The 25860-nt window shown below is 41.6% G+C and overlaps 1 protein-coding gene across 40 annotated transcripts in view; it reads left to right on the top strand.

Annotated features, from left to right (window-relative positions):
- Positions 1-25860, top strand: part of Nrxn3 (neurexin 3) — a 1560627-nt gene that overhangs the window by 1033175 nt on the left and 501592 nt on the right. For 6 of the 40 annotated variants that reach the window (XM_057782570.1, XM_057782569.1, XM_057782559.1 and 3 more), the window contains exon 1: positions 7287-8440. The exons of the other annotated variants lie outside the window; for them this stretch is intronic. In XM_057782570.1, coding sequence (XP_057638553.1) covers positions 8197-8440 — 244 coding nt within the window. In that variant the 5' untranslated portion in view covers positions 7287-8196. Of the gene's footprint in view, positions 1-7286; positions 8441-25860 lie in introns of those variants that run through there. 40 annotated transcript variants of the gene reach the window in all.

Raw genomic sequence — 25860 nt, 5'->3', positions numbered from 1 at the left:
TAATACATCATGTTTCTATGAATCACATAGGGTGCCAAGCTATAAACGAACTGATCACAACAGTCTGTGACAAGTGTTAACTGAACAGTGCTGTGGGATGATAGAAAAGACCAGCTAATTCTGCCTGTCCAGATTGGAAGCAGGAGATCTGAAAACACAGATATCATTGATACTAAAATATTATATCAGTGCTGTTCCATCTATTTTAAGAACAGCCTGTTCTATCTCTGATATAAACTCTCATCTCTGTACCCAGCCCCCAACTTCCCTAACAGCTCTGAGATGTGCTAAATCCTTACTGTCACTGAGCCATGCCCTTCTTACCCATCCTGGAAACATTTTCAAAGCTTCTCAGATTGCACTGTTCCTCCTGTGAGGGAGTTTGTTCATTCCATGTGCCTTCGAGAATTTTCTGTTATATGAATTTAAGGCTATTAAATCAATAGAAACACACCACTTAACTAACTGTCTCTGTCATTCTCTCTCTCTCTCTCTCTCTCTCTCTCTCTCTCTCTGTCTGTCTCTCTCTCTCTCTCTCTCTCTCTCTCTTTCTCTCTCTCTCCCTCTCTTTGTGTGTGTGTGTGTTGTTTTGGGAGTTCTTGGATTTGATCCTAAGACCTCATCTATGAGAGGCAGGCACTCTACTACTGAGATTGTTTTTTTAAAAAAAATTTTTTTAGAAAAACTGTAATGATTTAATGACTTTATTTAGATTCCTGCCTCTCTTAGATTATGTACTCTTCATAGAATGGAGAGGGGGTGGAATGCTTGAACAAGGATATTTCTACAGATAAATGAAAAATAATAGAATAAATCAGCAAAAGTAAGGTGAGTAACAGTATGACTCTTTTGAATCATTATAGAATTTTCTTAACAACTCTTAATGCAGCAACACAGGCATTAGAAATAAAGAGTGAGACTGTGGATATGTGTGTTTCCTGTGTGGTTCCTTCATGTCTCTTTGCAATTTCTCCATCCTGTTCTCTCCTTTCCCTTCCCTTTTCTTGTCTTTCATTATCCTATGGCATACTCATCTTGTTCATAGGATGAAAATATTGACTCCTTCCTGAGTTTCCCAGGCAGGACAATTAACATCTGGGGAGTTTGCCCCTGGTGAGTTGTAAGTAGATGACTCCACTCTGTATTAATAACTTCCTTATTTTAAAGCCCTCTTTGCAATTTCCACTCATTCTAGGTTAAATTCATATAGTGAACATTAATGTACAATTATTTCTTTGAATATATGTTTTATTTGAATACAAAATGTCCTCTGATTCAATTATTAATTATTCTCCTGTTAAGGAAGCAAGTTCAGAGAGTTCAAATTTGCTCAGGGTCCAACAGTAAGGCACAGGATGTAGACACCAGTCCTCCAAATTTTCATGCATGTGTTACCTTGTCTGTGAATCCACACAGGGTCTTCTTTTTCTCACCAAGTTAGATTAATTCCATTATCTAGTATGTGTACCTGGTTTACACCTCTAATCTCCCAATTGCTGTGGGCTATATGGTACGATTTTTCAGGTAGTTCCCTGGGTGTTTAGCCTTTTGAAGCATCTGCTTCCTAAGCCCCGAGCACTCTTCTTCACTGGGTCTTCTGGATTTAACAAAGCATTTTATCCTAGCAGGTGTATATTTAACATTCACAGAGTAAAGAAACGGATTCCCTGCAGTGACGACCAAGGACTGTGGCTTCTTTCTATATTGAGTAGAACCTAGTTCAGAGGTTGACTTATCAACATTTTAAAAAGACTATTAGACCATAGTGAAATTCTTCCTGAAGTCAATGGAGATTAATAAGGATTAGCAACGTGCACTTTTCAGGGAAAAGGCCGATTAATTAGAACATATTATGACTTTGAGAAAAGACAGTGAGGAAATGAAAGAAAAGGACCAGAAGAGTCTTTCCAGATTCCAAGGCCAACTGAGATCCTGTACGTCCCCATCCTTACAGGGGGGAGAATAATGACAGAACCATGTTGGGCTTCGATAGCTGGTGTTATCTGGTTCTGGGACTGACTATCAGCTTTATCAGTTCAAAGCTGACTTTAAAGATAGATGTAGAAGAATGTGATGGACAAGTCAGCATGCTGAAAGCAGCTGTAGAGAATTTCCATTTGCATTTTGGGGTTGCTGAGGTTGCTCCCTGGGAGATCGTGTAAACAGCAAAGAGGTGCTAGCTGAGGCGATAACTTCCAAGGAGTGTCCTGGAGAAAACAAGAAGAGTTGTTACGTTCATCATGATTATTGACACTGATCATTTTCTGTAGGTCAGACACTGTTGATAAATACTGCACAGGTATTAGCTGTTTGAATCTACAGAGAGTTTGTATGAGTATTCTCATTTTAAAACAGAAAAGGTAAACCAGAAACTGACCAAAGATTGTCTCAAGGCTTATACAACAACAGTAATTAGGATTTGATCTTAGGCTGCCAAGCAGCACAGCCCAATATCCAAAACTGTGAAATCTCAAGATGCCCTCTAACCCTTTGATTGGGTGATATACCCTATAAATATGTAAATGAATGACTGTCTTGGGTTGGGAGCTCAAGAGCAGAGTGTTTGCTTACCATGTGCAAGGCCCTAGTACTACACAAAAAGTATTCTGTTTGTTTCCGTCTAACAATAATTGACTTGGTTTAATTCCTCAAAGCTGGATAGAGGTTTTCACAGTGATAATGAGAAGTTTGGATCAGGGATAGCTAGTAGCTGCTTAGTACAGACTAACACGTTTATATGCCAGACCTCTGTAGGAAGAACTGGACCCTGTATTTGAGGAAAAGTAAATAATGTTCATAATAATTATTTAATAAATTATTATTATTTCATTTAGATCTCAAGTGCAACTAGCTAAAGGACTTTTCATACTTTCCCCTGAAGAGATATATAAAAATTTGAATACTATCAATTTCCCAGCCCCATTGATCAAATACAGAAGATCTAGAAATGTGAAAGAGGTTTGGCTCAGCATTTAAAAGCCTGATATTCCTCCTGCAGCCACAAGGAGGACAAGGGAATGATAATGTTTATAAGAAACAGGCAAAGGAGAGCAGGCGTGTTCAGGGTGGTATGGCCACAGACGAAACATATTCGATTCATGTGTAAAATTCTCAACAATAAACGGTATATTCTTAACAATTAAATCGATGTTCTCAACAATAAAAGGTAAAAAATACCTGAGCAATCTAAGCATCCTGAGCTATACGTTAATACAAAGAGCTACTATCCTTTTCATTTAAATCAATTTCATGTAGGAATGATATTTAAAAAAAAAAAAAAAAAAAAAAAAAAGAAAAAAAGAAAAAGCTTTCTTTTTTCTACCCCCCAAAGGGAAACATACTCAAAACTGGCTTCTCTTTTTCTCTAGGATGACTTTCTTAAATAAATGAACGGAAGAATGAATTATGTGGCTATAAATAAATCTCCCGGCATATAATAAAGCAATGTTCGACTGCTTTATGGTGTCACTAGAAGAACCCTTGGATATATTTATAGCCATGCTAACAGTCACCTGTATTTCTTCAGGACTTTTATTTCACTATACATTATGAGAGTTTAGTTGGGGGAGGGTGCTGTTTATGTTTTTCTCCTCTTGAACTGCCTACTGGAGCTGTGTAGAGACAGCAAGTAAGGATTCTTACTGTTTACTTTTGGAAAAAGTGCGTCTTCACCTAATGGCTCGGGTCTCACACAGGCAGACTTTCTGGTCTTTCTAAGTCCGCAATCACATTAGATGTGCCTGCAGCGGCGAACTTGACAGGTATCTCCTGCTGACAGCGAAGTGGCACGTCAGAGTCTATCCAAGTGAGAAGAGACATGTGCAGAGATAAAATGCACTGTGAGGGACGATGGACAAGGCAACATCACATCAGGTTCCTGATGCCCGACACATTGAAATATAAGTAGGAGGCTTATTTTAGAAGCTAACAGATTTTTTTTCCTACTGCTTGGAAGCTGAGGTGATGAACAAAACAAAGTAGAGAATTAAGAGCAAAGACTTTCTTCCTTTCCATCTGGACAGTCTCCTCAGGAGAGAAGGGAGAGGAAAGCCAAGGAGAAGAAGTCTAGGATGACAAATTCTGGAGCCTAACGTACCCGAGAACCCCAGCTCCTGCCTCAGCTACGACAGGGATTTGCACACCATATTCCATTCAGAAATGCAAGCTTTTGTAGAGCTCCATCTGGGTTTCATGGGCTGATATACACAGGGGGCCAAAATGGATCATTCCTATGCAATTATTCTGCTTTATATCTTTGGTGAGCATCAAATCTTCAATTTTTCTCCTTTTCTATCTTAAACATGGACTCCCTTCTCCTTCTGTTTCACGTGTCTGGGATTCCAAATAAAGGGGCCCACTAGGGGACAGCATGAAGGGAGAAAAAGGAGCACCTGTGGTGTGCAGTGATGAGTATTTTTCTGGGATTCTAGCTGTTGGGGGGATTTAGAACATATCAACGTATTGCCGGAGATAAAATTCTCAATATATGTTGGCCTAATATAAACTGCAATAAGACTGAAAAGAATGGGAGGTAGAAAAGACACACACAGAAGAATGTGCTGACTAGAGGCAGGGATGGGACACATATGAAAAAATTAATAGTGTATTAAATTGGAGAGGGGTATGTAGCTTATCAGAATGACGGTGGCTTTGCTCTTCGGAGTAGAAGAGGCAACAGAAAGCAGTCTTGGATTTCTTATCTGATTAGCCTTCTCCCTACTCAACAATGATCATAACGGAACCCACAGCTGCTTCTTCTGACATTTTGTGAGTAGTAAATAAATAAGTTATAAGAATGAGACATAGAATGAATACTTCCAGACGTAACACATCAGCAGTGTTTGCAGATTCCATTCTGCACCAAGGGTTTAGTTTCCCTTTATAGCCTGGCCAAGAACTAATTGGAATGTCCATCTAGGCATCTCTTGCTTCCCTGGGATGAGTCAAAACAATCTTCAGTATCCAGTGCCAACTTGCAAAAGAAGGCGATGGTGAGATGGCTAAAAGTTCCACAAATCAACTCCAGATGGGTTGTCTTTGTTAGATCAATGTCAGTAAAGTCAGATAAATGGGTCGGCGAAAACTCTTAGTGTGGGAGCTAATAGATTTTAAGACTTAGTTGGCAATTGGCTCACTGGGTTCATTTATTCAGCAGACATCTACTGAGATGCTGCTACTTGCTACCCATGTGCTGCATGCAGAGGATGCAGCAGAGGGGAGGACAAAGGCTCTGCCACCAGAGAGCTTACCAATTTTCTTTTAATGATACAGACCACGAAGAAATGAATCAATGTCTCCAAGTCAACAATGCTGTGATGGAAACAAATCAGGACGACAGAGTAGAATGGCCACCAGCGGTGGCAGTGTCTATCCTAAGTGGTAGGCTGAAAGACACTCTGGAGGAAATGACTTGGCAAATGCCCCTAACAATGTTGAGGGAAACCTCCCCCATAAGAAGGCTCAGTAAAGCCCTAACAGACTTGGGTTGGTAAATATCTACATTCAACCAGCATAAAGAAGGTCTCGGGGAGTAGAGGAAGTGAGTCAGGAACATCTAGTTGATGGAACTGGTGAATACATTAGAAACCTCGTCATCTATGTCCTTTTGAGGCCTTGGAACAGAGTCAGAGCAAGTTTAAAGAGCAACAGGAATCCTCTGGGGGAACTAAATCAAGAGGCAGCTGATCAGAATAAGAATTATTGTGAACTCTAGGGAATAATGCTTAAGATTTTTTTTTCTTGACTTTGCCAATAATAGCACAAGACCCTAACTGTGGACCTAACCTTCTCAAGGTTCAGCTTAGTTTTCTAGAGATCAGGGAGTGCTGTTACCAATGGTCAGGTCCTACACCAGAGGTACTCTGTATTTTCCCATTTAAAACTCCTAGCATCCTAAGGAGGGAGACATCAGCCATATCTTACACAGGAGGTTTGGGCACCCCTTCATCCTAAATCCACCTTTGCAGTGGTGCTCCTGAATACAAGTTCCTGATATATATATATATATATATATATATATATATATATATATATATATATATATATACACACACACACACTATATATATATGAGTGCATGTGTGTGTGTCTGCCCCTACTTCCCTCAGAACAAAAGTGCAGTCACTGCTAGCAAGGCTCAGACAGAGAAGACCTGCCTGGGAAGGGCGCTCCTCTAGTGTGCCTTTGCTCCCACTCAGCGGAGGGAGTGGAAACAGTGGAGAGATAGTGTCATCGTTTCCTGAAAGGGCTCTGAGCCAGTCCCTCCTGGAGTCACAGATGGCCCTGACAGGAGCTGCACACCCCATCCACTCCTGTACTTCCTCTTTCCAAACCCCTCCCCTCTTACTCCCTGCCACCACCACTCCCCACCCCCTACTCGCATGCATGCCCTACCCAGAAGATTTAGCTGGCAGTCTGATGCCCAGCGCAAGGAAGAATCCACCTGCCTGAAACAGTATGTTCGGAGCAAGTCAGGGACTGGCCAGCCACTCCTTCCTTTGCACGCCTACTTTACTGTCTTTTAATTTGAAGACACTAGCCTCTGGATCCTGAATTCCAAGAGTATTCTGTCTAAGGTGGGGTGAAAGCCACCTCGTAGGGCAGACTGGCAGCCACCTAGCCCTTCACCCTACAGAGTCCCTGAGCCACCCACCCTCTAACCTTTTCTTTGGAGAGCAATAACACGGATTCTTTCGCCTGTTGTCCCAGAAGTGCTGTCTTGGATCTCCTGTTCCATCTCAGCAGAGACTCGCACTGGAGAGTGGCTGCCCCAGGCACAGCAAAAAAAGCTGGGCGCCTACCTCAGGCAGTCCAGCGTGCCTGCAGACTTCGGGTTTATTTTGGTTTAGGAATACTTGGGCTGTGCTGTTGCCTTCCTTCCAAAACCTTCACAGCACCTTGATCGCCGAGTTTGGTTTTAAGGATCCTTGGGAGAGGAGCAGGAAGGGAGATGCAGACAGGAGGCAGGAGGAACAGCAGCGGAGGCCTGTGGGTCTCCGGCGTGCACGCACGGCAGGGTGGGACCGAGGAAGAGTGAGGCGATAAAGCACCGCCTGGCACGCGCCAGTGCGTGAGAGCAAGGGGCTAGCCTGCTAGCGTACACTTGAATGGGAAGGGCCAGGATGCCGGGCGGCTCCACCCCTCCCTCCTCCGGAGCCAGCCAGTCCCTCGGCAGAGGACACGGGCTGCACTGATTTGCTCTCTCAAGTGCGCTATTTGCATATGACTTGCCCATTTGTGAATTTAGCTCTCCAACTCCTTGCTTCACTTCACCTGTGCCTGCCCAGTTGCGCGCACTTTGCGGGCGCCCGCACCTCCTGGCCACCTCCGCTGCCTGTGGGCCACCTCCTCTAGCGCTCTCTCTGGTTGAGCCCACCTTGCTCCTCACCATCTCCTACCCGCTGGTTTGGGTGGCTAGCTCAGTGCTGTTTCTTTCCCTCTGGTCCTTCTTGATCAAATCTTTCTCTGGCTGCTGCTGCTGGCTGCTTTTTCAACCCGTTGGGATCCCAGGACTGAGGCGGCTTTACTGTGGCGGCTCATCCAGGACGCTCAGGGTTAACAGCCTCCGCGCCCTTCCACGGAGACTCCCGGGAGCCCGGGAGCAAGAGAACTCTCCCACCTGCAGCCCCCTTTTGCCTGGCAGTTCTGCATTGCATCGCTTGGAAGTCGAAACAAGAAAGGAAAAAAAAAATGTCAAAACTCCTTGGATGTTGGGATAAACTAGCGTGAACCTACTTGGGGTTTTCCTGCTTTGTCTTTTTCCTTCATTTCCACCTTTCCCCGCGTGGCTTTCCAGAGTATGCAGTTAAAACCTCGGACTTGAGGCACCTAGAGAGCAGGAAGAAGTCTCGCGGGTCCTTCCCTGAAATGTGTGACAAGCCGGAGCTCTCCAGGAGGTTTGCTGTACCTGGGTCAACTCTTGCATCCTAAATTCCTCCTCCAGGGGGGAAAAAAAGGCTCTGCCTTATCTTTCAAAAATATTTTCAGCTTCTTTTTGCAGTTTCTTTCTTTTTTCTTTTTTTCCTTTTTCCTTTTAAACAAATTCACCATTGCCCCGCAAGCACTTATTGCTTCCCCCATCCCCAAATTGGACAACTCTTCTTCCTGCTATGATGGGCCCCTGGGCATCATGAACTTCGTTATTGCTCACTGGCTGGAATTTAAACTGCCCATCTGTAGTGGTCCAGTGCGTTGACCATGCACCTGAGAATCCATGCAAGACGGAGCCCTCCTCGCCGGCCGGCCTGGACGCTTGGGATCTGGTCCCTCTTTTGGGGATGTATCGTCAGCTCTGTGTGGAGTTCTTCTAATGTAGCCTCCTCCTCTTCTTCCTCCTCTCCGGGATCTCACTCTCAGCACGAGCATCATTTCCACGGCAGCAAGCACCACTCTGTGCCTATTTCTATCTATCGCTCCCCTGTTTCCCTTCGAGGAGGGCACGGTGGGTCTCTCTGCTCTTTATCTTTTACTGGGGCATTGCTAATTTTTAATCCAGTCGTCTTTCAGGTAGGGTCAAGGGTGGGAACAGCAGGAAAATTCAATTTATAATAATGAGAAGGCTTCAATGTGCAGAAGGGGAAAAAAAACTGTCACTTTTTCTTACTGGCAAATGCTGTTTGCTCTCAGCCACCCACTTTCCAATAAAAGGTTCTCCTCCCCTTGCTACCCCGATTCGTGGCACTGCAAACACACTCTCTACCCTTTGCCACCTTCTGCTTCTCCCACCCCTTGGTGGCAGGCAACTCAGTCAGACAGTCCCAGTGATGCTGCACATTGAGAAGTCATTCATTCACCTTGCGTTCACCCTTCCTTTCTCTGGGCTTGTCTGGGGGCTAGTTGGGAAGAAATAGCAGACAGCAGGTCCTTGGGGCAGGAGCCTGGAGCTGATGAAACTGCTATAAAGTTACCTGTGGTAATGGTCTGGGGAGAACAACTGAGTCAAAGACAGCAGAAAATATATTCAACAGCCAGTGGCCGTTACGACTCAGTTGGGCAGCTATATATTTTTTTCCGTATGTTTGTTGGAGAGTAGTTATCCCTTAAACAGCATGCCTAATAGTGCTAACTATGAGAGACAAAGCAATATGTCAGATAAGGCTAAGGCCGTGTTTTATTTACCCTTGTAAACTATAGCAACTTTGATTCACAATTCATGCAGATGATTATTCAATTAAAGTCAGTATGAATGGGCTGGTTCGCACAAGCCATGTACGATATATTTTGCTTCAGACAACCCTCTTTGCATCATAGTTATTGAAGGAAGAGACCTACAGTTCATCAGAATAGACCCAGCGCTGAATAGGCTCCCTCTGAAAGGCTGGTGTCTGCAGCGAAGACAGGAGCTCGCTGTAGTAAATTGTTCCAAGAAGTGTTTACTATGCGCTCCACTCTCATGATGAGGGGAACGGGGAAAGGAAAGGCAGAGGGAACGCATGAGCAGCCTTCCACTGAGCTGTACCACGAACCTCTCTAGGGGCCCTGCCGTGGCTTGTATTTTGAGGCATGCAGACCCCTATTAGAAAAGTAATTCTTTCCACCACCTCCTAGCCCGGGGCTCCTGCTCCAAGCTGTCTGTCGTTTTAAGTGGAAACACATTGAGAGAATGCCGGTGCATGCTGGTTCTTTCTCTCTGTTCAAAGCACATGCAGTGGAATTGTCAAGCAGCTCACAGAATGTAAGGTCTGGTTGAAGGGGTTGGTTGGTGGGATTGAGAGAATGCCCAAAAGCGGCTTCTAACCTGGTTGCTGTTTTTTCCTGTGACTTCTGTCAGGTCTGCTGTACTCTCCAAAACAAGACAGAATAAACAAGGGAAACCACAGAAGCTTAGACAAGAGCTATATCCACACACTCACATAAAAAGGCAATTGCATTACACTGGAAACTTATCTCCTAAGAAAGGGACAGACTAGGGTGGGGGCTGAGACGAGGGGAGCCAGACAGACTATTACTAATAGCCATAATTAAACACAGAAACGCTGAGCGATAATTAGCTAAATTTTGCTAATTAGTATAAATGATCACCAGGGAGATGAAGATTATGCATTAGTTAGAGGTTAGAGGCGACCAGGATCTTTCCATACATACGTATATTGTTGTAGTTGTTCAAGATGTAAACAGTTAAAAGCGGCTACTAGTAGTAAGTGATGGAATTTGCAGAACAGAGCACTTGAAGGGTTTCTAATTTCGACCTCCACTTTCTCCGTCTTATTCACCTCCTATCTCCCTTCTCAAAGGGCCAATTGTTATGCAGGTTAAATTTTATTTTATTTTTCTACCTTCTCTATGCAAAGATTGGTGCTTTGGTTTTCTCTAACCCCTTTTGACTGGTGTTCATTCCAATTTCTCGTTATCTGGCAACTGATAAGATTCAGGTTGATAGACAAGAAGAGAATAAAGAAATGTCCAGAAACCACTCACAATCCTCTCCTATTCAGCAGAGCTGCAGGATACACCAAATCCCAGGGTCTGCCATGGTTAAGATAAGAGAGCTTATGAATTCTACTCTTGGTTGTCCTCTCTCAGTAATCCCATCCCACTGATTTGGGACTTGGAGAGTGAATGTATTGATACTAAGTAGGTGGTTTTTATATCTAATTAATGTTTTTGAGATTGAGATCAAGGGAAGTAGCAATTACCAAGAAGTCCCAACCTTGGTTCCCTTCTGTGCATCCCAGCTGTGACTTGGAGCCTCTCTTACTAAGAAGACCAAAAGGACTCCCAGAGTTTTCCAGTAATGTCTGCTTCCTATTCCTATCTGAAATACACTGACTTTCTTCTAGTTCATAACCAAGATTTGGTTAGCAATTGTTTTACAAAATATGTTTTAGGTGCAGATGACAGCAGGCATAGAAAAGCTAGAGTCTTGAATCCAAGAACCTTCTTTGAGGCAAGAAAATTATTTTAAAACACTATATTTCATCCTTTGCCTAACTTTCTGAGAAGCCCTAAATCCTCAAAGCTCCTGCTAACCAACAGCCATTCTTTCCCCACTCCCCTGCCCTGTAGTGGGATTCTCACTAAGACAGATGGGAAAAACAGAAACCCTCTAAACAGTTGGTAGTTTTTACCCATGCTCTTATCCTTGCTTAGAGGTAATCTTTAAAATATTGATTATGCTATAGATTTGTCTGAAGTCTATAGTCCAGGGCAGCCTAAGTGATGCTGAGATCACTTGTGAAATAGGGAGAGAAGACTACTAAGGTTCCCCAAATAGTCTTAGGTTAGGATTTCAAGACAGAATGAGCCCCTTAAAAACTGAAATCTAATCTCCTTTTCCTCCTTGTTCAGTCTCTGCTCATAGGCTCTCCATCCCCTTTCCTGTGATTTACCCAGTGGTCAGTCAGGTGACAGAGATCAGTAACAATGGTCCACGCTTTGTTCTATCTATAAAATACACATAAGTTCATAAGACACCATGGCGTTCAACTTAGCGTGGTTCAGTAACTACCTTCATCACTATGGAAGACAACTGCTTCTGTGTATTAAAAATACAGAGGGAAGGTAGTACCCTGGAGAGGAAGTCAAATACTTCATATAAAATCCAAATGTCCCTATAAGGTTCATATTTTCATTCTCCCATTACCCAAACTATCCCTTCATGTTTATTTTTCCATCGTATGCGTTGTTTCCACCATTCAATAACCTAGTTGTCAAAGCGCTCGGCGGTGTAGCGGGAGACAGCATACCAATAGGGAAAGCGCGTTCGTTTTCTGATCTTCATTTCCCGTATGGTCGTATTCTTTTCCAAACCATCTCAGCAGAAGAGGTGGTGACCTCCCTGGTGGCACAGGATCCAGGAGTCTCGAATGAGACCCTGCCTCTAGTTCCTTTCAGGGACTAAAGTTTTCCCGGGGTTGGACTCGTTCTGCGCTCCTCAGCTGAGTCCCTTCTGCTGCTCAGTAGCTACTTTTCTAACCACTTTCTCTCTGCCTTCCTTCGTGAGATTGGGAACACTGAATAATTCAGAGTGTTGGTTGACAGATAAAACGAGAAGATTTATACGTCTTTGGCCTTGGTGATGAATTAATTAAATCGGTTTCTCTTCTGTCCTCAGCATGCATTGTTTCCCTTCTCTAAAATGTACTGGTAAGTGGTGGGCTTGGAGATTAGCCTGCTCTGGAAAGATTTTAGAGGGAGATTATAATATCATAGTATAAATCTCTTCAGGACTGTTAAATTTTTATTAATAATTTATTATTTATTTTTTTACATGCCTATCTCTAATTCCCCTTCTCTCTTCTCCTCTTGCTCCTCCACTTCCCCTACCCCACCACCGGTGCATCCACTCTTCAGAGGGTTAAGGCCTCATTATTGCCTCCATGTAAGGTGGAAGTAGGGGCTAGTTTTTCACAGGCAGAGGAGAGGAAAAACTGCGAACAATCACCTTTAAGGCTGAAAATAAAGCCCTTGACTGACTTGCTGATGCATAGAATTCAGTGGTAAGAATGTTATTCCTCTATATCAGAATTGGAATATAGCACAGGTACCATCAGGTTACAGAAAGTTTTCTTCTCAGGGCCCCTAGCTAACCTGGGAGAGACACGACTCTCTGAAGGTAATCAAGAAACTTCTATCGAATCTCTGTTTCCTATGGCTGCCGTCACAAAGAACCACACTCTAGTTTCTTTAAACAACCAGACATTAGTTTTGTGAGAGCTATGAAGGCAAAAAGTTGAAGGTCAGCATGCCAGCAGGCTCTGAAGGCAAAAAGTTGAAGGTCAGCATGCCAGTAGGCTTGTTCTGTCGAGCCCTCTCTGTGGTTTAGAGATGATCATTTCTCCATTAGGTCCCCATCTCAGCTTCTCTCCTTTCCTCTGTGTGCGTCATTCTTCGTGTATTCTGTTTTCCTGTTCTTCCTTTTCCTGAAGACCCATTAGACTACACTAGGCCCACCCTAATGGCTTTATTTTATTGTCACCGCCTCTTTACAGGTTCTGACTCTGATGAGTGGGGCTTCCATATACACACTATGAGGAGACAGCGTAAGGTACCCAGGGTGAAGGTTAGTCATCGGTATACCTGTACAGCTTACTGTTCAGTGAATTCAGGGAGTCTGTTAAACTCAGAATAAACAAGTAAACCCTTGGTGACAATGACAGCAATTTACCAAATCCTAAGATAGTGCCTCAAGAGGAAAATCCAATTTGTAGAAGTGGTGAAAACAAAGACAGCGGGTTTACTAAGGCTCTATTGGCCTTCTTGGCAGAGCTTCTGGGCCTGAGTCGGGATACTGATGTCCATGGGACTAAGTCTGTCTCACTGCGGACACAGGCTCTGGACACGGTCTAATGTCACCCCGAGGCTTTCTCACCCAGACCTGTTGCCCTTCTGAGCTACATCCTCAGACCCCTGCCCCACTTACGACATCCTTATGACCTCTCCTTGCCTGATACCCACCCACCACTAACTCCTTAGTTTTCATTATTAAACAAGAAAAACTAGATCAACTACATGCAAATAATTATGTTTTGACAGAAGATAAATATGCTCACTTTTAAAATTTAAATGGATCGCTTCATTTCTTGGCTTTTATATGAAAATTTATTTCTAAATATAAATGTTGTAGCCTCACTACTTTATCAGTCATAACGCTCCAAAGAAATGACTAAGATACCATATTGTACATTGTAAAGTTGCTATATATTTGTTCAATTCTTTTGAAAAATAATTTCCTTCCCTCCCTCCCTCCCTCCCTCCCTCCCTCCCTCCCTCCCTCCCTCCCTCCCTCCCTTCCTTCCTTCCTTCGTTCCTTCCATCCTTCCCCTTCCTTCCTTCCCTTCCTTTTCTCCTTGGTTCTTCTTCCCTGTCTTCAGATTCTTCTTTTAAGAGACTCATGAGAGCAGGTGCTAATGATGAATATGAATGGAGTTCAAATGGATAGTGGGGTATTAGGTGGGGTGAGATCACTCAAACATACACTTTAAAGTTGAATGTCCTATGTCTCAGTCTTTATGACTGACTGTCTTGATCTTTTAACTTTTTCTCTTCCTTCTTCCTCATGGCATGCGCTGCTTCTGTCCTTTAGTTCTGTAGCTGGAAAAATAAAAACAGCTCCTTCTGTCTTATCATGTTCTCACCTCCTGAAAGTCCTGAGTGAGGCAATCTCCCCCAGTGCTGTTGAACATGAATACTGAATGATTCTCCAACTCCTGTATCTTTAAGACACTCTGGTGTGCCTTAGGCCTGTCTGAGTCACACAGGTATGTCATTGGGCTAGAGGCCCATTCTCTTAATTGTCATAAGTTTGCCAAAGCCACTATCCAGGTTCCCCTGAAGCAGCCTATGTAAAGAGAAGTACACTGTAAAGAAAATGTTACATCTGTTTAAAGAAAGCCTGAAGTCCAACTTGACATACTAATACTGACACGGGAAGAATGAAGGTGTTGTTTAAACATACTGGTTACTACAAAGCTGGGACTTCTGTGCTGTGTTTAGAACACACTGCTGTGTTTAGCCACATCAGGGCAGGAGGCAGAGCAGCAGAGTTTATAGAGAGTAAGCATTTATTTCTGCTTGTAGTCCACACTTTGAGAGAGACTTGTTTGAATCATACCCATGTGTCATGCACACCTCCTATGTGTCAAATACCTCCAGATGTTTTCTGTGCATGGGTTCATTGAGTCCAAACAAGCCCCTGGCATTAATTTAGTGGGTATTACTTTACAATTGATAACACTGAGCCCCAGAGAGGTTAAGTGACTTAACCAAAGTAATCGGGTGATAACACCAAGATTCAAACCCAATTCTAATCACATAGCTGTCAGAGTTTCTGCTGCATTACATAGTCCCTCATCTCAAGAAGGAGAAAGAAGCCCACATGAATCTCTTTTGTGAGGGGTAGAGCAGGCATGCTGTTGAAGTCTTCAGAACAATGAATCGACACATATCTAAAATGGTCTGCGAGTGCGCAGTTGATAATAAATGCTCGAACATTTCAGCTCACCTGAGTCCATTTGAACCTAAGGATGTGGTTGATGCCACATTGTCCTCTCCATATACTAGAAGATAGATGCCTACATATATGAGAGGCAATGGGAGAGGGAGGTATGGACCATCTCAGATGTAAATGGTCCACTCTCTTAGAACTCTAGGGTCTACGGACTTGGTTTTCCAGGTGTGCAAAGGAAGGATTCAGCTACGGATGTTCCGCCAGTGTCAGAAACTGTGAGAGGCCAAGCAATAGGAGATCAAGTTTCCTTTCTTCCCAAATTACAATAGATAAGGTCAAATGTTCAGTCCTTCAAGGCTGTAACTGCAACCTTCTCTCTTTCTGTACCACAGTCCCCTCCCTAACGGGGTGAAATTCTACAGGTGTGCATTCTGCCTACTTTGAACATTCCTGGCCTTATGCTAAAAGAAATCCATCATGTAATCTTTCTAAGAAGGGTCTAGCTTTGTGTTTGGAAGTTTAGGGCTCTGTTGAAAGTTTTGCCTATAGAAGCACACTTGTATGAGAATGTGCTATAATTCAAGGAGTTGTTTATTGGTAGACACCACCCCCACTCTGGCTGGACTCCCACTGGACAGAGAGCAAGAAGGTAGCAACACTTTCATGTCCCTGCCATTGCTCCGTACTTAGAAGTCATGACAAGTTACTGGTAAGGACATGTCCCCAGTTCCCATTCTGACTTCTTTGTTTACCAAATCTTTAGCACCTGTGTACACATGGAACCCCGAGAATCCACACAGCTACGTTTTCTTCACCCTCACTTTTATTGTTTTGAAATACTCCTCTCATTCCCCACATTAAAACTACTGTGTGTACTCTCGAGTGACTTTCCCCCAAACTATGAATTTCAACTCTTTTCGAGGCAGTCTTTCTGGATTTGAATATAATTACACGCTTTGGGTGCAAATTGTGGTTTTTGCTACATAAGAAACTAATGGAAATGATCTGCCTGTTCCTGTAGTTTACAGATTATATGCTTCAGAACTGGGGCTATATATTTAGGCTGCTTTTCTGTGTGGCACATTAAAATGAAAATGAACTAGGGGTGAGCCACCATGGTTGCTAGGCAGTGGAGCAGGTTGGTGGAGCATTGCATTAAACCAAGACAGCACTGCTGTTTTACTTAACATCTATTTGCTTTTCCTTCCTGTCATTTGATGCTGTCACAGAAAGGCAAGAGGGAGTGAAATGGGAGGGTCTGGTTATCTGTAGAAGCTTACACAAGGAGAAAGAAAGCATCAGCCAGAACTTAAGTGTGAAAAGAGCATTTTAGCAGAATCCGAAATTGTAGCCCAGAGAACTCTTACTGTGAAGAGCATATGGACCTTGAAGCAGTGTCCAAGTAGAGCCGACATCCCCAGGGATGCTTCACCTGAGTAGGGGTTATGGCTAGCAAAGAGGTATTAACTATCCTCTTCAGACTGGACCTTGCCTTAGCATCACCAGATGAAAAGACATCACCCTGGTTAAAAATTTTAAGTGTGCCACCACAGTTCATTTATTATCTAGCCTGGAATTTCAGAGTTGTATGAGCAAATGGTGACAGGCAGCAAAGGCTCCAGGGCTTCTTTATAATTGATAACTAATAGAATGTCTCCCACTGCTTTGAAATTCTGGCGTTAATAAAACCCAAAGCTCTGAAAAGCGATTAGATTCCCAGACAAAAGCAAGAGACTCTCAGATTTGAGGAGTTGGTTTCAGTAGCTCTCCGGTTTCTAACAAAAGTTAGAAACGATGGCTAAAGGATTAAGTCTCAATTCCTGGGATAACTTTGCATCTTAAGGAACTTTGGTAACAGGATGATCTTACACCTTTTGGAGGCCTAATTGTGTGTGCGTGTGTGTGTTTGCCAATTCTCTTCTCTTTTCATAAACTATTAACTCCATATTGTTAAGAAGCAAGAGCTTCTCTGAGTATTCACTTTCATTAATTCACACTTCTTAAGTAACTCCAAGAAAGGACGACTTTGCTTTTATAAGGTTGACAATGAACCTACTTTAGTTATTAATAATTATTAGAATACTGTAACATTTTTTTCCTTTAATTCATTTAGCGCACCTTAGAGTTCCCTAAAATATTTAGTTGAATTCTCCTATGAGGGAGGCACAGTTCTTTTCCTATTTTCAAGGTGCTGTCCCTAAGATAGGCACAGTTTTGATAGCTGCCCAAGACTGGTCATATATGGCAGAACCAGGCTGGTTATCCAAGGAATTTAAATCCAGACATGTACTTTGAATATTTAATTTTTTATGTATTATTATTGGAAGTCAAATGTTCTCAAAGTGTATTTTTAAGATTGAATCTTCAACCATTTTTTTCCTGATATTCCTAGGGTCAGAGTATATTGAGAGAACTGTGCAAGCTTTTATAGGTAGAAGCCAACACCGCACCACCTACCTTGTGTCAAATATTTAACCAGACACTTAACTTAGCTCTTACCCCAAAGTAGATACCATAATTTCTTACAAATTATGGCGACTTTGGAAGAAAAGAAATTGAGCCTCAGTTGCTAATTCCCAGGATTCCTTTCATTTACTAAGCCTTTGTCATCTCACAGCTACTTAATCTTTAGGTCTGGCATCTATGCAAACATAGACTCTGTCCCTGGTTCTGAGACCATCGGAACGCATTTCCCTGTGGTGAAAAGTCTATTTCATCACCGTAAAGTCTTTTTGAAGAGCCTTTGCAAATCCACTGTCCTCGGGCAAATAACAGATACATTTTCAATCAAGGATGTAATAGCCAGGCAAGGGTCATCACATGACAAGATAGTTCCTTGGTGATACATCTCCTATTTAGTTTTTTAAAATCATTCTAAGGAATGCTTTTTGTAAGGAAATACAGTTTCCAGAGTTTCTAGAGGCTCTTTCCTCAACTTGCCATTTTAAGCAGACCACCAGCCTGTCCTAGTTGGAGATGTTTCCCTATAAAATGACAGGATTTGAGCTAATGAGGTCTAAGTGGCTTGCCAAAGCCATCTCTATGAGTTAGCTCTTCATCTTTGTATCGGGGCTTATGAGCAAGAGTCAGATGATCTCTAAACTGCATTTTCACTTTTATTAGATCACCTTGAATGTGCTTCTATTTTTGACTCATCGTATATGTGGCAGCAGTTCATTAATTATGAGGGTAAAACTAATGAAATGAATATTTCAAGAATGGAAGGCTTTTTTTTTTTGCTCTTGATTTGAGAAAGTATATATGTGCATATGCACATGCGGGTGAATATGTGAGCCAGAACAAAAAAGAAATTAATGTAGCAGCCATGCCTTGACAGCATGCTAATTAGCTTGTGGCCTGGGAATGTAGAGACCAGAAAAGGGCTCTGAGCCTGCTGTGAATTACAGATGCAGAAATGCTTCCGTGTCTACTTCTTTCTGCTCTGATGTCATTGATCAGCCAAGTATTATCACAGGGTTGTGACTGCGGGTCAATATTCTCAGAAGGGGACAACTTTTTACGTGAAACAAGAATGCAAAGCTTAAGTTCCAGTCCTCCATAGTCAGCTTGTCTACCTGGAATAACTAGTATTTCTTGTTTCAATTGAGTTTATTTCCATGTCAAAGGACCCTTCTCTGTCAGTGTAGGGATTGGTAACCCTTCCAACCTTTGCCATTAAATATCTATTAGAATTATTATCACAGAGAACACGCAGACAATCTTGAAATAGTGCCACTTCATTTTCCTGCTCAAGGTAACTTAATAATGGCTACCCTGGAAAAGACCCACAACCAGATTACTGGTCCCTGAGCCCCGATATGGAGCTATTCCAGGGGTGCTCTGATGCAGGACTTCCATTGCGCTCCTAAGCTGCTCTGTGTTTGTGGAGTCATCAAGTCCTGAACCTGGAAGAGGTCTTTAGAGACCTTTCCCAATCAACTTATTTTTCATGTGAAGAAACTAACAGACCAGGAGTTTTTGAATTGCTCCCCAATCACACTTTGCAACTCAGAGGCAAGCCAAGGTAAACCCACACGCTTCCAGATCTTAATGTCAGCCCTCTGCCTGCGCCACAGTCTTGGTCCTTGAGCTTATCCAGGTGTCACCTGTTTTGCTGAGGCCTGAGAGACTGGGGTGGCCTCCAGTGTAACTTGACTAGCCAATCAGCACTAAAGTAGTAGCGACAGCATGGGAGCCAAGAGACTCCAGCCCTCACGCTGTTTCCCTTAATTGTCACCCCAGTGAATCTCCCACTTCATCCAAGGCTTAACCATTCTTCTAAGGGTCCCTACTTTCTCTCTGCCCCAGCAGCCTAGAAGAGACATTCAGTATGCTGCAGTTAAATCAAACTGTTTGATGAGAGCTTTCGAGCCTAATTACATGGAAGGTTTCTTCCAGGGAAAGGAAAGAGGAAAGAGAAAAGAAAAAAATTAAATTGAAGTGTAAATCAGTCAAGGGCTTAGATCCTGAGCTTGCTTTCTTTTTAATCAAGAGTAAAATGAGAGGAGAGTTTGAAGGATCATCACAAGACACCATTAACTACCCAAGGAGCTCTTGACTGAAGATGGTTTGTCATGAACAGGAAGAAATGTATAATTTGTCCAAAACAGGAAAAAAATATAAAGGTAGTGGGGTTCTTAGAAACATGACAAAGAGGGGGAGGACTGTTGCCTGCCACATTTCCTCACATATTTCAGGTCCTTAATAAATACTTTTAGGCAGTGATTTGATAAATATGTAATGTGCAGTTGAAGTGATTATATTGTTATGTAGGTAAGTGTAGCATCCTTTCTCTTAAGTCTCAGGCACTGTACCTGAAGAGAGTGTTCAATGTTTTGAGTGACTTTCCTTTGTTCTCATCATAGGCTGAACATAGCTCCAGAAACTATTGCTATTTATATAATGTTTTACAGCATGACACAAAAAATCACATTGTCATTTTAATTTTTACCACAGCCCTACGCAGTAGGAGACTAAGTGATAGAATTGTAATTTGGCCCATTTTAAAGCTGACATAATAATAATAATATTTAAAAATAACAGGCTTAAATGACTAAGTCATTCAAGTATTGAACGACAGAGTAGAAACTGATAGTCACTCTCTGTCCACTATATCACCCTGTATGGACATGATACTTTATGTAGAGTTTCTGAGAATCCCTGTAGAAGATGAATAAGAGAATATTAGAGAACAGTGTTGACAGAAAAAGAAAGCATTGGTCTTCACAATTAATTCACAGAGTAGTTATAATTAGGACTTTGCTCTCAAGTTAAAACTAATGGACCTACAAGTTCTTTAAAGACAACCTTAGATCTCTCATTCCTAGCCATATAGCACCCCCCAACTCTATCACCTGGAAAGACTCAACCTTTACAGACATCATGAACCTATGCCATTTCCCCCTCCCCCACCAATGCTCTTCCTAATAGTTGAACATTCATTCTCAATTATAAAGTCTTCATGCTACTTTCCTGTGGGGGTTATCTTGACCTACAGAATGAGGAACAAGCAGATCATGAGCTCTTCCCAACGAGGAAAAAATTTCACCCTTAACTTTCATAATCTTTCCTCTGCTTGTTTATTATGTTCACCCTGTTCCCACTGTATTGTCTTTATATATTTTGGGTTCTTCTCTCCATTTCCCACACAGTCACTCTTTCTTATCATAATATCATATACCAAACTTTATGATTTCACAAAACCCTCTCTGATTGACCTTGCTGAAGAGCACTGTTTCAAATGTCTTTCCAGACACCACCTTGTTTCTTTTTCCATTGGGGCTTGGGTATCTCTCTGGTATTCCGTGTGTGTACTGCTTCCATAAACATGTTATAATATAAGCACCTGGAACAGAGATCTCATCTGTCTTTTGCATGGTTGTATCTCCAGAGTCTAAAACAGCAACTAACAATGAGTGAAATTCTATAAACGTATACTGAATGAAGAGATGGGTAAATAACTGGCATACTTGTCCCTAAAGTGTGGCTCCAACACAATACTTTAGCCTCACTACTCGTGAAGCTCTTTAAATCTCCATTGTTTTGTAGTATACTCATCTCATATTTATGTCTCTATTTGTACTAATATCTCATATTATTGGTCACTTCTTAATATCCGACCTATGAAGTGTTTCTTTCTATGCCTCATTTGCATAGCGATTTTCTGAGCCTTCTGAACTTGTTCTGTACAATTCTTGTCTTATGTATAATTGCAGTTATTAAGAGTATATTAAGCTTTCTAGAGCTTTCTAGTTATCTTAGTCATTGCCTTGGGCACCAGATCCTTTCTGTATCATGAGCATGATTCAGACCTTTACTATAAAATATTCAAGTGTTCACAGCTTGATGGAGGAATGTGCTCTCTCATTCTTAAACCTAAACCATTGTGTTTCTATTACTTATTTACAGTGATTGTTTTATCACTTTCTCAAGGGCAAAGAATGAGTTATTTGTTTCATATTCTGAATAGCTTGTTCTTTTATATTAACATATACTATTCATTAACAAAAGAATTAACAAGATGAGACCATAGACTATTTTAATGCACACAGTGTAGCAAACATTAAAGGTGTGAGCTATGGTGGGGCCAGAGAGGGAAAGATGTCACATCCAATTAGATCACTTCAAAGTATTTTATGAGGGGCGTAAAAGAAATGTCTCGGCTTTAAAAAAGTGCTTACTACTCTTGTATAGGATGTGGATTTGATTCCCAGCATCCACAAGGTGCCTTACAATTCCTGTGACTTCAGTTCCAAAAGATTCAATTCCTGCTTCTTTTCTCTGTAGGCTCCTGCATGCATGCAATGCACATAAATACACATTCGCAAGGACACATAGATAAATAAAACAAAGTTTTGTAAGGACTCTGTGAGCAAGACAGGATGTCATCAATTGAGGAAAACAGCCAGAGATGATCAGAGATCAGGAGTTTGCCGAGTGAATATATAGGGGACTTCTGTTAGGAGGGCTGGTAGAGGAAGCTGAGGTCTTTAGAGAACATTGAGTAATAAGAGTTAACAATGGCAGTTTTGCCCCTTTCATGTTGAAAAAAAAAGTACTACAGGCATCACAAGATTTACTTTAGTCACTCTATAGATACTTCTGTCATGATCATTTACAAGAGTTGAAAAGAAGTTGGAACTTAGCCGGGCATGGTGGCATATGTCTTTAATCCCAGCACACAGGGAGGCAGAGGCAAGGGAATCTCTGTGTGTTTGAGGCCAGCCTGATCTACAGGACAGCCAAAGATACACAGAAAAACCTTGTCTGAAAAAAAAGAAAAGAAAAGAAAAGAAGAAGAAGAAGAAGAAGAAGAAGAAGAAGAAGAAGAAGAAGAAGAAGAAGAAGAAGAAGAAGAAGAGCTGGGTCTTAAATCTTACAGGAATCATAGCTTTTAAAAATATAAATCTTGTTTTTAACTTAACTTTTGTTTTTTTTTTTTTTGTTTTTTTTTTTTTTTTGGTTTTTTGAGACAGGGTTTCTCTGTGGTTTTGGAGCCTGTCCTGGAACTAGCTCTTGTAACTTCTTAACTTAATTTAATATATTAAATATAAATATATTTATAAAAGCAAAAAACCTTCTTTTCTTGTGGGTTTTCACTTGTCTTTAACTTATGAAGAAGAACTTGACTTCTATAAACTTGATTTTCTTCATCATATATAACAATTTCTTCATCTCCTTCTCTGGTTGACTTCTTTCCAGAACTATACTTTCTGTTTGAGTGTGTCACCTTCTCAAGGAAGCAGTCTCTTTCTTTTATTAAATGCAAATTTCCAGACTAGCAACACTTAACAACTTTCTAGAATCCACTCCTTGCACATGTAGAGTTGCCATTGTATATCTGGTCAAGAAGTTATTTGATTAATCTCTCTTTCTTAAGCTCATTGATACAGGGTAGGATTGTCAGAAAGTCAAGACACTCAATTCAATTTTGTATTTTGATAAATAATTGTCATTTTCATCTAAGTATGTCCCATGGGTCATTTAAGACATAGCCGTTTATTTTCTTAATATTGCTCCGAAACGCAAATTAACTGGATATCTTATTTATTGGGCAGTCCTGTCAAAGACTACATTTGTTTCTCTTCCTACTATGATAACTAGAGGGTCAATGAACATACAATCAACCGTTATTTGCCAAAGAGCTTAAATGTTTTTTGTTTTGTTTGTTTGTTTTTTCTTGGCAATATCCTCCCTATAGGCAGAATTAGGACTGCAGGATACTGAGCTGGGACTCATTGTTAAGATCACCAAAGAGAAATTGTAATAAATATAGGATGTAGGATTAGGCTTGAAAGACATGTGGGGGAACATTTTCAACTAGGGTTGACTAAACCAAGTCAGCATGAGCAATAGACAGCAGACCAATTTTAGTATTGATTGGAATCATAAACAATGACAAAGAGAAAAACAAATACAAGTCCTCCCTTGACTATAGGGATTCACGAGTTTTAAAGTGTAATCCTCTGTTTCTACATCATGGCCCTTTGCAGACTAGAATTATTTTGGAAAACATAGCTATGAAATTATCAGGTCTCTTTGTAAATTCAGTTATATTTCTCAACCAATGTAGTTTCTCAGTCCCGATATGTTTGTCTTCATTTCTGTGCATTTTTAATGGGTTCTTTTTATTTAAGTCCCTAATCTCTCAGTGTGGAAGCCCGTACATCCGAAGCACTGGTAACTTTTCATTATGCACAGTAAACCTCACGTGTATTTGTATTAGCAGGCTGACTTTGTATCCACTAGACTTTCAAAAAATGGGCTATAACTGGCCTATAGTGAGATGACCAGCCAGAGGCTAATTTCTGTTATTTCTTCCTGATGCCAGGACAGGTGATGATAAACAAGTCACAAGTGCCCACTTCAGATAATAAAGATGTAATCCCAGCCATTTAGGTTTGTGTTGAAAGCAAATCTTTTCTTCCTTTATTTTTTTTCAATTAGTGCAGAGTGTCGCCCATGGCCTGGAGCTACAGTAGAGCAGATAATTATGTGCTCATCACTGGATATGTGAGCAGAGATGTGGGATTCAGCTGTTGACATTTCCTCAGTCGTATTGGCAGAGGTCTCTGAAGTATTCCCCCAACTGTTCTGGCTTGTCATGAACTATTAGTTACAAAAGGTGTAGGGAGAGTTTGATGAAGTGGGGGAGGCAGTGAGGAGCCCCGGAGTCTGGTGGGGCTGCGGTGAAAAGTGGGCGTGACTAATTACTCTCTCCTTAGCAGATCACTTGAAACCAGAATGGAGTAAAATTTTCTTTTTAAGTGTGAGATAGTAAGTGTATCTGGCTCTCTGTTTCATCCAAATTTCTCAGCTCTGCCACTGAAGTGAGAACACAACCTAGGTAAAACAGAAACCATTAAGTGGGGGAAAATTCGCCAACCCCTATGAACTTCTTGAGCTTTCTCATTCCTGTGATGCAATATAATTGGCATGACAAGGTTTGTATGATTGGACTGTTTACACAATCAGCTTAATGCAGAGGCTGAAACATTAATAAGAGTTTCAAAAACTACTAATTCTAGGTTAGTATTGTGATTTTACTAAATGAATCTCAAGTCTTAAAGGAATCCTGAAGGTCATAGACAATTTCACCGTATAAATGTCAATGATTTCCAGAAAAATAGGGGGCCTAGTGAAAGTACATCTCTTCTGGAATGCCCAGTAAATATGGTAGCATGGAGCCATCTTGGTGAATTGGATATTCATTCAGTATGTATATATTGAATACCAACCATATGAAAGACACTCTGGTGTGTATTTCAAATGATCTTGGATTGATGAGTTTCCTGCCTTTGATCTAGCAGCCTATAATTATTCAGGTAACTATGAGATGGTAATTAACGAGTATTGGAAGAACAAGTGCTTCCTCCTCACAAGTACCGTGTTTAGATATTGCATGCTCCTCTGATTCCCTCAGCATCTGTTGTCTGAAAGACACTGAGGCTCAACTTCTCTGATTAAAACTGGGAGTCAGTAAGTGCTGGAGCAGAAAGTTGAACTTGACGATAGTGCAGAGTGTTTTCCAGCAGTCACTGGAGAAAGCGGACCTCATGAAATATGTAGTGCAGTTAGTTGTTGCTGTATTAAAAACCACATTACAAATTGGTGTTTCCGAGAGCTGCGTTAGTAGCTTATGTTTCTGTGAGTCAAAAATTGAGGTTTGATGTGCCTGGCAATTCTAATGGCCTCCTGTTGGGCCCCTCGTGCAGCTGCAGGTAACTGATGATGATAGACTCGGCTAGCAGAATAAGGTGGTTTCACCTGCATAACTGATGGTATGATCTGGTCATTAATAGTGAGGGTCTCGGGTGCCCTCATCTGACCTGTCATTTCTCACTGAACTAACCTCACTACACAGCAGAGTTGTGTACCTTCCAGGAGAATGCTGAAGAAAGGGCAGCAAAAGCTCTCAAGAGCTAAGAAGTTACAAGATGGTACTTTCAGGGTACCCTGTTGGTCAAGTAAGTCAGTATGTAGAGAATATTATATTTCTCAGCAAGTGGAGCACGAAACCATTCTAAAGGGTGGTAGCAGGATGGGGAGGTGATGTTCCTGCAGAAATGAGGGCCATTTCTCACTGCATTTCCAGTCTAGCACAATGTGATAATTGAGTCAGACTGTAATTGGGATGTAATGTTTGGAGAACTACAGTCTTTGCCACAGCTGGAATTACAGCAAAGATCGTAGTTCTCCAATCTTTATATCTCATATATATAGAAAGAACAAGAGTTCATATTAGCAGAGAGTGGGGCCATCTACTTGTGCTATCTCATCTGGGCAAGTTCCACTTCCCTTTGCTCCAATAAGAGAAGGGGTCTTACAGTTGTTAGAAGCAAAATTTTAGATGTCATTTTTTTCTGCTTTGTAGGACTCCACTGTGTAAATGTACCATATTTTCCTTATCCGTTCTTCGGTCAAGGAACATTTAGGTTGTTTCCAGCTTCTGGCTATAACAAACAATGCTGTTA

Source organism: Chionomys nivalis, chromosome 10, assembly GCF_950005125.1.
Source record: "Chionomys nivalis chromosome 10, mChiNiv1.1, whole genome shotgun sequence".
NCBI classification, from domain to species: domain Eukaryota; kingdom Metazoa; phylum Chordata; class Mammalia; order Rodentia; family Cricetidae; genus Chionomys; species Chionomys nivalis.
This window is presented reverse-complemented; position numbering and strand designations above follow the sequence as displayed.